The sequence below is a fragment of the Tenrec ecaudatus genome, chromosome 1 (assembly GCF_050624435.1).
Source record: "Tenrec ecaudatus isolate mTenEca1 chromosome 1, mTenEca1.hap1, whole genome shotgun sequence".
Taxonomy (NCBI): domain Eukaryota; kingdom Metazoa; phylum Chordata; class Mammalia; order Afrosoricida; family Tenrecidae; genus Tenrec; species Tenrec ecaudatus.
Genome location: NC_134530.1, coordinates 103129632 through 103142780, shown reverse-complemented (window position 1 = coordinate 103142780; position 13149 = coordinate 103129632). Strand labels below are relative to the sequence as shown.

At 35.2% G+C, this 13149-nt stretch overlaps 1 protein-coding gene across 1 annotated transcript in view; it reads left to right on the top strand.

Annotated features, from left to right (window-relative positions):
* Positions 1 to 13149, top strand: part of LRRIQ3 (leucine rich repeats and IQ motif containing 3) — a 210910-nt gene that overhangs the window by 38261 nt on the left and 159500 nt on the right. The window contains exons 4-5 of the mRNA XM_075540081.1: positions 351 to 599; positions 1189 to 1512. Coding sequence (XP_075396196.1) covers positions 351 to 599; positions 1189 to 1512 — 573 coding nt within the window. The remainder of the gene's footprint in view (positions 1 to 350; positions 600 to 1188; positions 1513 to 13149) is intronic.

Sequence of the window (13149 nt, the reverse complement as noted above, 5' to 3'; positions counted from 1 at the left end):
TTCTTATTAAAAAATATGTTCAGTTCTTGAATTTACTGTTGTTCAAAAAAAAAGAGATTTGGAGTGAATTGAACACAATAATTGAGGTACCACTGCACACTATATGAAGAAAGTTTTGCTCCCTCTGATTAGTTTCATTGGTGATGGAAGTAAGACCTCTTTAATTAGTGGTTATACAAGTGTTAGGCTTTGAAGATGCTGTGGGATAGAAGATGCTATGCAAATAAGATAAAAAATGTAAACTTTCCAATCTCTTTATTTTTAGTATTTTATGGAAATTTTCTTTGTGTTTAAGAAAGGCTAGTTTTATTTTTTTTTTAATTTTGTAAGCCATTTTCCATCTTTCATAGATGTTTCATGGAACAATTACAAAAGAGCTAACCATCCACGAAGAATGGAATCATTACATTGAAAGTTTGATAGAAGATCAAAAAGACTTTGTTTTTATGAAGTTCAATGGCCTTCATCTAAAATCTATGGAAAATTTACAATTCTGTATCTCTCTTAGAGTATGCATCTTCTCAAACAATTTTATTACAGATATACATCCACTTGCAAATTGTTCAAAATTAATCAAACTTGATCTCCATGGAAATCAGGTAAGTAGCAATTATTTCAGATATTTTCAAATGTTTATCTAATTCTCTGATATATGACATACATAAGAGATAAATTACCTTATCTCTCTATAGGTCTTCTTTGAGAAAAATCTTTTATCTAAAATATAAACAGAAATCAACAAACCACAAAATGAAAAAATTTGAACAAAATTAATATATATAAACAAATGTAATTATTGGCAATATTTTACTCATACAAATGCATAAACTCACTGCCCTTGAGTCAATTATGACTCATAGTCTGGTTAAGCTTGCTTTTGACCTTTCAATTATGTAAGAAAATTATTTTAGAAATATGTTAAAATGTTAAAGAATAACCACTTTATAAAAGACTTTTTTGACTTTGTACATGTTTATATGTTTCAGTATTTTAGTGATAAATATTTATTCTAAATGCTCACTGTGTCATAATTTTTCCCAGTTCTTATTTGAATGATGGAAAAGTCCTTATCTTTGCTTTCGAATTAGATTTGTGTTACTTGATAAAATATACATTTTGATGCTTATTAGATACCTGTTTACAAGAGTTTCATAGAAAGTTTAAAGTGTTATATTAATACTGTTTCAGATAAAAGCCTTACCAGAAACCAAATTTTGGATTGGATTGAAGTACCTAAAACTCCTTTATCTCCATGACAATGGGTTTGCGAAGTTAAAGAATATATGTGTATTGTCAGCTTGCCCTCGTCTCACTGCCCTCACTATGTTTGATTGTCCAGTGAGTCTGAAAAAAGGATACAGACATGTGCTTGTTAATAGTATATGGTCTCTTAAAGCATTAGATTATCACGTGATTTCTGATGAAGAAATAATTCAGAATTGGCATCTTCCTGAAAGATTCAGAACATGTAGCCAACAGCTTTTCTTTAATTTCTGCCCTGCTCTGAGAAAGGTAATTGATTATTTAAGCATTTTATTTTTTAAATTTATGCATGTAATATTGTATCATTTAAATTTCATATTTAAATTAAGTTCATTATTATTTTATTAGTTATATAAGCATCTATCATACTAGTGATCACATTAGAAATAGCCTTAGATCAGACTATTTTTAGGAAGCATGTATGTCCATTGCTTTAAAAATGTTTGGTCTGTGAGTAGCAATTAACAAAGAAATGGGGATATATGTGTGTATGTACTTTAATTAACAATGGTATCTCTCATTTATACCTGTGGTTGGAATTTCTATTATTCCTTCAGGAAATATTTGATTTTTACAATGTCTTCATGGATTATTACAGGAAAAGAATAAAAGTATTCAATTTTTGACAATTTGATGATATATTGAATTATATGTTGACTTTTAAAATATTGGAAAATGTAATTGGAACATTTAATATCCAGTGGATGGAAAATTACCAAAAGAATGCATCATGACAAATGAATGTTTGTCAAAATATAATATGAGTTAAAATGCAAAACTTTGCCTATTAAGTAAAAACTGCTATGTACAACAATATTTATATTGAAATGTTTATAAGCTTTAAAACATCATGGAAATTTTAAATTATTTTTAATTTCCCTTTTGCATAAGTTTATTAAAGGTCCTCATGTATATTTGTGTGTATGTACATGTGTATCAGTATGTATGTTTATGTGTGTATATATACATGTGTACATTTGAGGACAGATAGAAATTATTCTCAGTGGTGTTCACATATAAAAGGGTAAACAGTAAATGATTACACATTAGAAAACTGGAATTAGGAAGTTAGGAAATATCTATGTTATAAACGTGTACAATTTTATTAATTATTTTGTAATAATAGTAAAAACTAGCAAGAAATAGTTGGAGAGAGAAAGGGGATTTAGTATTTAAGTCTGAGTATTTTTTCCTGAATGATCCCTGGTTGCACAGTGATTACCCATTGGGCTGTGATTCACAAGGTCAGCAGTTTGTAACCACCAGCAGCTCTGGCGGACAGGAGGACAGGGATTTCTACTCACATGAACAGTTACAGTCCTGTAAACTCACTGGGCTGGGGCTGGTGTTCTACCCCACACTGTACCATTGCTAGGAGTCAGCATGTCAGAGCCCCACCCCCCATTTTATCCTGGGCTTTAGTAAGAATTTCATGTACTATATGGTTGAAAATCAGAGAAGATAAGCCTTAAAAGTGTATCCTTTAAGCATACTTATTAAGTCTTCTTTTAAAAGTACAAGTAGAACACTCATTGGAGATTAGGCTGGTGAGACTTCATCGCAGGTCCTTTGAACACATTATCAGGAGTGCCTGATGATGGACATCATATCTGATAAACCAGAAGGTCAGCAAAAAAAACACATACAAGGAAGCACCTCAGCTGCAGGGCTGGCACAAAGGCTGCAACAATGGGCTCACGCAGAATTGCTACAGTGAGCACAGCGCAGGAGCCAGCAGGGCTCCGCTCTTTTGTGCACAAGGTCTCTGTGAATGTGCACTCACACACAGAGTGTCTATTTATATTTATAAACATATAGAGTGTATATATATGTATATAGATATATTAGGGTATAATCAAAGGTGGGAATATAAATTGCCTATTTAAATATAATGCAAATAGCTGATGTTCAAATAAGGAAATAATGGGCTGTTAAAGGAGTGGGTATTTATAAGGCACTTGGATTCCTAAGGATCCCAACTTCTTTCTTAGTGTAATGAACAGCTTTTGAAATTACTTGAGTAGAAAAATTATTTTCTCATAGTAGGAGCACTACAAATAAATGGTATTGAGAAAGTTTTTTAAGGGGATTAATCTAGTTTTTACCAGTCAATTAATGGAGGGAAATAGTTCAGACCAATAAATATAGGAAGATCTGTTTCTGTGAGTGAGAGATGACCCGAGCAGGGTTCTTATAGGCAGAGAGCAGTGGTAGTGAAGAATATGTCAGGTAAAGTTGATGATGGACATTAAAAGTTTTGTGGTAAACATTTTATAGATTATATTCATAGTTTAGTCATCAAATAAATATGTGAAGACTACATTGATATTTGAGAATTAAGCACATTGATATTTGAGAATTAAGCTATTAGCCATTACCTGTAAAACTCCTGTCCTTATGAAATCCAGTAGGACGAGGCAAAGAACAATATTAAATTAGAAAGAATGTTGTTGATCTAATGGATGTCAACAATGATACCCTGCATGCCATGTCCTTTTCTGAAACCAGACGTGAATTTCTTGTAGCTCCCTGAAGATGTAGTACTTCAACTAAATCTTGTTGTATATGCCAATGATGATATTGTTGATAACGTTCACATCCTGTTGCATTGTCTTTCTTTGAAATGGGCACAAATAGCTTACAGTTGCTGGGCAGGGTGGCCGACTTTCCAATTTCTTAGCATCAGTGCTTCATCAGCGTGTTGAAACATCTCCATAGGCATCTCATCAATTCCAGGAGGCTCGTTTTAGGCTAATGCTTTCAGCGCAGCTTTGACTTCTTCCTTCTCTAGCTTCAGTTCTTAATTATATGCTACTCCTTGAAACGGTTGAATGTTGACCAGTTATCTCAGGTACAGAGACTGTGCATTCTTTCCAACTTTTGATGCTTCCTGCTGTCTTCATTGTTTTGCCTAGAGAATCTTTCTACTTGAGACTTGAAATTTTTCTTCAGTTCTTTCAGCGTGAGAAATGCTGAGCATATTCTTCATTCTGAATTTCTAACTCCAATTATTTTCACACTTCAGTATTATAATCTGCTTTGTCTTCTTGGCCTGCCTTTTGAAATTTTCTGATTAAAGTTTTATTTTAAATGGTTATTAAGTTCACTCCACATAGTCAACTTTCAAGAGTTAGTTTCAGAGTCTCTTCTGAGGTCCACCTTAGTCTTTTCTTTCTTCCCTGTCTTTTTAATGCCCTTTTCGTTTCTTCATATTCTTGATGTCATCTCATAAATCATCTGTTCTTCAGACACTGTGGCTCATTGTGTCAAATGTTTTTGAAATAGTTTCTAAATACAGGTGCAGTATACTTAAAGCCATATTTTGGCTTTCCTGGACTTGCCTTGGCTATCTTCAGCTTCAACCTGAACTTGTATATGGGCAATTGGTCATCTGGTTCACAGTCAACTCTTGGCCTAATTTTGGCTGATATTGAGCTTCTACATCCTTTTGCACGGATGTACTTAATTTGATTTCTGTGTATTCCATTTGGTGAGGTCCATGTGTACAATTAGTTGCTGCTTATGCTGAAAATTTGCAATAAAGAAAGAATTAGACTTCAAAATGTTACCATGTGATCTGTAACTTTGTTTCTATAATCATGGCCATATTTTCCAATTATTGGTTCTACCTCTTTGTTTCCAATATTCATTCACAGTTTGATCACCAGTGATTATCACTGCACCTTGATAGCATGGTTAACCAGTTACAAACTGAAAGGGTTGGTTGAATTCTTCAATTTCTGTAATGCTAGCTTTAGTGGTTGGTGCAACATTTGAATTATAATTGTATTGATAGGATTTCCTTGAAGGAAGATAAACATCCTATATTAGACAGCTTTGAACTTCAATATGCATCTTGAAGTATTCTTTTTGTCAGGGAATGTGACAGATTACTCTTGATTGTGTAATTCCCAGTACAGTAAACTTTATGATTTTCTGATTTAAAATGGCAAATACCAGTCATTTCAGCTCACTATAGTATTTACATTTAACCATTCCATTTTTTACTTCAAATTTTCCTAGATTCATACTTCATCCATTCCAAGTTGTAATTATCCATTTATAGAGATGCTGCTTCTTTTCAGCCTGAGTTGTGCCACATCAGCAAATGAAGATCCTGGAGGCTTTACTCCAATTGCATCTTTATGGTGCACTTGGCTTTGAGAAGACAGCTCCTCCGCAGTCATATTTTAAATGCTCTCTGACCTGAAGTATTCACCTTCTGGCATTATCTCTGACAGTATTCTACTTCTGTTCATTAGGTTTTCAGTAAAAAATGTTTTGATGTTATCCATAGGGTTTCCAGTGGCTAATTTCTCTGGAAACCTATTCCTTCTTTGTAGTCTGTTCTTAATCTGGAAGCTCTGCTGAAATCTGCTCACTTTGAGTGACCCTGCTGGAATTTGAATTAACAATGAAACAGTGTTCAGTATCACAGCAACACAAAATCCACCACAGTATTACAAATTGTCAAATAGAGTACCAATGTAGTGCGCTATTTTCACAATTTCTTATGTCTTTGAGACTATTGTATTTACTGTGTCAACCTGTCTCACTGAGAATCTTCTTTTTTCTTTGAGCTACTACTTTGTTAAATGCTATGTTCTTTTCCAGGGACTGGTTCCTCCTGATAACATGTCCAAAGTATTTAATTTCTAGTGATCCTCCTTTTCAAGGAATATTCTGACCTAACCTATTCTAAGACAGACTAACTTCATTTTTCTGGAAGTCCACAATTAATTCAATATTGTTTGTAAAACCATAACATAAGTGAATCAATTTTATAAGTGTCTTATTATGCATTGTCTTGATTTTGCATGCATATGAAGCAATTAACAAATACCATGTCTTGGATTCAGCTCACCTTAATTCTCAAAGTTACATTTTTGTTCTTTAACAATTAAAATAGGTCTTGTGCAACAGATTTTCTGAATATAATATGTAGCTTGCTGCTTGGTTTCTTAACTTCTGATACCATGGGCATTTTACCAAGTAAAATGAAATCCTTAAAATTTCAATATTTTCCCCATGTATCATGATCCATTGATAGGTCCAGTGGTGAAGATGTTTGTTTTATTTACATTGAATGCAGTAGTCTTAGATCACCGCTAGCAGCTGCTTCAAGTGCTCTTCAGACAAAATGTCATCTGCAGTCTTGGTACCATGCTTGTCTTCATACTTCTCAGCTTTTCAGATGATTTGCTCAACACATAGATTGAATCAGTATGGTGAAAGGATCCAAGCTGGAAGATATCATTCCTGATTTTAAGCCACTCACTATTCCCTTGTTCTGCCTCTTGATCTATGTACTGTTTCTGCATACGCACAATGGAATGCTCTGGAATTCCCATTCTTCAAAATGCTATCCGTACTTTATTTTGATCCTCCCAATTGAGTGCCATTGAATAGTCAGCCAACCATAAACAAACCCCTTTCTGATAGTCTCTGTTTTATCCCAGACCCATCTGATGTGAGCAATGCCATCCCTCATTCAACAGCTTCCTGTGACTCCAGCTTGACCTTCTCGCAACTCCCAGTTGATGCACTACTGAACCCTTCTTGACTTACCTCCAGCCAAATGCTCTTTATGTGTTTTAGCACTGATACTGTTCCTTAACCTAGTGTTGGGTCCAACTTTTTCCAGATGGTGGCAAATATGGATTTCCTCCGTGGGTTGGAAAATATGAATGTGTGCCTCCAACACTCATCCTTCTGCTGGAACATTTCAGTTGGTGTTTTATCAATACCTGAAATAATAATTTGGGGGCAGTGAAACTTCTTCCTTCAATCGCTTTGTTTCTTGGACATATGCTGGCTCTTAAAATATGTGAATTTTAATATTTGGTACAGTGATTCTGTGTATCTTCTTTTGATATTTCTTATATCATTTCACTGGTTTTCCCCTTGGAATCCTTAATTATTATAACACAGGACTTGATTTACAAAATGTAAAGCCTAGAGAACTCATCAAGGACTTGACACAAGGATGCACTGTCATAATCAGTGTAGGTAAATACAAATGGATCTTAAAAAATGTTCAACTTAGCCACAAAAAAGCAAGAATAAGAAAATAAAGAAACTAAATTCATAGAGAACAAAGGACACCAATAAATAAATAGATAGATAGATAAAATGGAGGTTTAAGATCTAATTTAATAATTACATTAACTGCTTGGGGTCAGGGCATATTAATTTAAAGATAGCTTTTGGCAAAGTATAATTAAAATACAACCCCAAAATATGTTACTCGTTTGAAACTATCTTCATGTAATATTTGAAGACTGAAATCCAAAGTGTGGGAAAATATACATCATAGACAAATTAGTCAATGGAAGGCAAGAAAGGCTATATTTATATTAAATACAGTAGACATTATAGCAAAAATTTTACAATCACAGGGGGGACATTTTATAGAGAGAAGGTGACCTAGTGGCAAAGTTTCTAAGACTTGGCTGGTAATTGGAAGGCTGGTGCTTCAAACCCACCAGCCACTTCATGGTATAAAATATATTGCAGTTTGATATGATAAATATTAAAGCCTTGCAACTGTTATGAAGTGATTCCGCTCTGCCTTATTGGGTAGCTATGAGTTGTAATAAACTGAATAGAAATGGGTTATGTATATCAAGACTGTGTACATTGGCTGAACACTGAATATGCAGCTTAATAGAACAAAACAGAAAACTTTAAAATAGATTCATACAAATAAATCCAACTTAATTGAACAAAAGTAGAAAAGCAATTCAATGGAAAAATATAGGCTTTTCAATAAATGGTGCAGGAATAATTAAAAAACCATAGACATGGGGTGTGGGGAAGACTTAAGTCTCACACCATGTATAGATACCATGTGCAAAATTAACCCACAATGAATAATGAAGTGAGGTATAAAATGTAAAGCAATAAAAGAGTAAGGGAAAAAAGAATTCTTTGGAATGCAGGATTAATAAAAGAGTTCTTGGATCTAATAAATGCCTAAAACATAAGGCATTAAACTGACGTGAAGGAACACAGGCAAGGTGGAGACCCAAAGCCCTCTGTAAGACAATTGGACAGTCCCTGACAGAAGGGCCCAGGGAAGGGATGATATATCCAGGTTAGTGTAGCCCTGATGAAACACAGCTATCCTCTAGCTTTTTAAAATTCCCTCTTCCTATGCTATGGCCCTGGTTTTACCTCACTAATCTTGCTAGTCCTGTGTACGCACACAGGGACAACCAATATCTTTCAATGCATGAAATGCTAGAGGATGCTCTCAGAAACAATATGGGGAGGATTGACTTCCTGGGAAAACAGGAAGGGCTGGGGGCAACATTCATGACTGTATAACGCCACTCAAAGGGAATGAACATCAGACTTCAAGGAGAATGGATTCATGGGATGGTGCTGGTTAAGGACAAAATTAATTAATTAAAATATATACAATACTATTAATATATAATACACTGAAGGTTCAGGGTGTGATAGGGTGGGGGATGGAGGGGATAAAGGAGAACTTATATCAAGGAGTTCAAGAGGAAAATAAAACAATGAGAGGAGTAATTGTACAATTATTCTTGATATAATTGAATTATGGATTATAATAATATATTAATCTCTGTAAGAGCTCCTAATAAAATGTTTAAAAAAGAAATATTGATAGACTTCATCAAATTTTAAAAAAATTGCTCCACAAAAGTCTTTCTATGAAGGTGAAAACATATGTACAGAGTGGGAGAAAATATTTGCTAATCACAGATTGATCAAAGGATTAGTATCTGTAATATGTGGAAAATTTTCAAAACAAAATAATAAAATAATCTACGTCATACATAAAATCATAGAATTTTCCTTATAAGAATTATGCCTTCTCTCTATATATTTCCTCTGGGAAAAAGTCCAAGTATGTTTTAGCTTCTCTTTCCGAATCTTTTGAAGATCTTCTTTTTTTTGTTAAATCATTTTATTAGGGGCTCATACAACTATTATCACAATCCATACATACATCAGTTGTGTAAATCACATCTGTACATTCATTGCCCTCATCATTCTCAAAACATTTGCTCTCCACTTAAGCCCTTGGCATCAGGTCCTCATTTTTCCCCCGTCTTTCTCCACTCCCCCTCCCTCATGATCTCTTGATAATTTATAAATTATTATTTTGTCATATCTTGCGCTGTCCGACATCTCCCTTCGCCCACTTTTCTGTTGTCCATCTCCCAGGGAGGAGGTCACATGTAGATCCTTGTAATCGGTTCTCTCTTTCCAACCCACTCTGCCTCTACCCTCTCAGTATCTCCACTCACACCCCTGGACTTGAAGGTATCATCCGCCCTGTATTCCCTGTGTTTCCAGTTCCTGTCTGCCAGACTTGCAAGATAAAATTCGGATCATGATAGTAGGGGGTGGGGGTGAGAAGCATTTAGGAATTAGAGGAACGTTGTATTTTTCATCAGTGCTACATCGCACCTTGACTGACTCATCTCCTCCCCTAGACCCCTCTGCAAGGGGATCTCCAGTGGCCGACAAATGGGCTTTGGGTCTCTACTCTGCACTCCCCCCTTCATTCACTATGGTAAATTTTATTTGTTCTGATGATGCCTTATACCTGATTCCTTCGACACCTCGGGATCACAAGATCTTCTCATGGCTTGGCTTCTATCTTCTCTGTTCTGTGCTTCTTTCCTTGGGGGTCAATAAGTCATTTTATGTCTCAGAATGATTGGTTTAAAACACATTTTACAGTGGTATGATTTTATTAACATAACAAAACACCTATACCCAACTAGGATTGTATCCCAGGTCTATTGTTGTTAGGTGTCGTCAAGTCAGTTTCTGCCTTTGTGTAGTCAATAAAACAGAACCAAGCATATGTCTGCCATTCTCGGCTGTGAACAAAGACCCACCTGACATCAGCAGTAATACCTCCAGTCGCACATTTCTCTTCTGAATCCAGCCTGAATTTCTGACAGGTCCATGTCATGGTGCTGCAGTATCCATTGTTAGATGACCTTCAAAAATATAATTGCATGTGATATTAAAGATATTGTTGTATAATTAGCATATTCTATTGGATCACCTTTCTATGGATCACTTCCAGTCATTGGCTTTAAATTTCCTGGTATAGACAATTGAGTGCTCCCAACGCTTCATCAACTTTTTGTGAAATTTCCATTGGTATTCCATCAATTCTTTCAGCCTTGTTTTTGGCTAATGTTTTCAGTGCAGCTTGTACTTCTGGTCTCAGCACAGTTGGTTCGTGCTCATATGCTCCCTCCTGAAATGACTGGATATTTGCTAGTTCTTTTTAGTACAGCAACTCTGTCTTCTTTCCAGTTTCCTTTCATGCCTACTGCATTGTTCAATATTTTGTCCTCTAGAGAACTCTTCAATATTGCAATTTAAGGTTTGAATTTTTTCTTTAGTTCTTTCAATTTAACAGATGCTGAACATGTTCTTCCTGTTTGGTTTTCTAACTTTAGATCTTGGCATATTTCATTGTAGCCTTTTATTTTATCTTCTTCAACCACCCTTTGAAATTTTCTGTTCAGTTCTTTGATTTAATCATTTCTTCTATACATCTTATCTACTCTATAATTAAGAACAAGTTTCAGAGTCATTTCTGGCAACCACTTTTATCTTTTATTTCTTTCCTATCTTTGAAATTATCTTTTTCTTTCTTCATATACACAGGGATGCCCTCCCCCAAACCCCCCCCCCCAGAAGAATGCTCCTCTAGGTGGAACTTTCATAGTATACAGTTTTCCTGCTAGTGGAGGATCCAGCAACTTGCTCTGTTAGTGCATTAGTGCACCCAGTGGCGTTGCCTGGGAAAGTTCTCTCTGGTCACAGTAAAATTTTTTTTAAAAGCAGTTTTGTTCGAACCTTGTTTTTTGTTAGCCCATTTAAGACAACAGTGTGAGGCTATGAGATTTTGTTTTCTTCTTGGGAAAAATGTTGCAGAAACTGTTGTGATGTTGAACACAGCTTACAAGGACAGCACTATGAGAAAAACTCAAGTGTACAAGTAGTTTTCTCATTTCAAAAAGGTGAAATGTCGATTGAGGACAAACCTTGTTCTGGATGTTCAACAACGCCCCAAATGGATGAAAAAGTTGACAAATGTCAGGCATTTGTGCTCAAAGACTGATGACAGTCCACTGAAGTGATGGGGAAGTTATCTTGACTGTTTTGGAGCTCAGTTTAGTGAAATTTTTTTGTTTGTTTGTTTTAACCCTCACCCTAATCCTAACTCTAAGTTTAGTGAATTTTTATGGGAGATTTGGGAAAGAGAAGGGTCACTGAGAAATTTGTGCCTTGTGTTCTGACTAACCAGCAAAAAACAGCAGTTTCTGGAAACTGCCATGCTTTGAAAGAACAGCCCCAAAGCGATCTAGATTCCCCACCCCCCCAGGTCATTACTGGTGACAAAATATGGTGCTATTCTTACAACCTGGAAATCAAGCATTAATCAAGTCAGTGGAAGAAGCCACATCACCTCACCCCCCAAAAGGAACTCGTTTAAGTGAAATCAAAGCTCAAGACAATGCTCATTTGTTTTTTTGTTTGTTTGATGTGCTGGGGATAGTGCATTTGGAGTTTGTTCTACCACGTCAGACTGCCAATCACGCTGTATATTTAGGGGTTCTGAAAATACTGCTTAACAGTGTGTGACAAAAAAGGCCTCATTTGTGGCAGACAGGTGACTGGTTTTGCTACCATGACAATGCAACTGCTCATACAGTCATCTCAATGCACCAGCATTTTGGCAAAAACACAGTATGCGTCTCTTGCCCCTTACCCACCTGACCTCATTCCATGCCAATTCTTTTTGCTTCCACAAATGAAGAGAGACATGAAAGGACAGCAATTTGATGACACAGAGGAGATGAAGACAAAGAGGAGGGAGGTTCTGTCAGCCATCAAAACAGTAGAATTTGAAAAAATGTTTCAAGAATGGAATCACAGATTTGACAAATGTATTAGGTATAATGGAAAGTACTTTGAAGGTGATAATGTTTTATTAAAAAGTTTATATAACTTTGAAAAAATTCCGGTTCTTTTGGGGTATGATAATATTCTGGATGTCCTCCCACAGCTCATCTGGTATTCTGTCATTAATGTTCAAGATGTCAAGTCTGGTCTTGAGCTATTCTCAAAATCCAGCCATCAGAGGGAGGTTGGTGGGACTCAAGGTCACATTGTGGCTCTCGTGGACTTGTTTTCATATTCTTCATTTTCAGCCCCAATGTACATATGAGCAAATGATATTCTGTTCCACAGATGGCCCCTGTCCTCACTTTAGCTACTGATATTGAGCTTCTCCATTATCTATTCCCACAGATATAATCAACTTGATATCTTTGTATGGAGTTATAGAGGTTCAGATTTCAAACACCTAATTTTAGTGAGCATTAATACAGAACATAATTGCTAGCTATAGGCTCTATTTTATTCCTTTGACTGCTAAGATTTATATTATTTTTTATTGTATACCTTATCTTATTCATTGTTTATAATTTTCTGTTTAGGATTATTTAGTTCTTTTCTAGATTTATGACTGTTTTTATTAGATTGAAAATATTGACATTAATTTTTTTAATAATTAAGTATTGATTTCAAAATTTTCTGTTTAAATGGACTGACTAGTATATTCTTATATGTTACATTTAGATGCATTTTATTCAGATCTTTTTCTAAAATATGCAGAAGTTCTTTTAAAACCCTAGAATATCCTATCATTTAAATAATACTGTAAAACTGTTGACAGTGCTTTACAGATATTATCTCACAACCCAGTGACATGATACCATATTATCACCCTTTTCCAAATGACGAGGATAAAAGACACATCTTTTTTAGTCTAGATCACACAGCTCGGAAGTGTTAAAATTGGGAAATAAAACC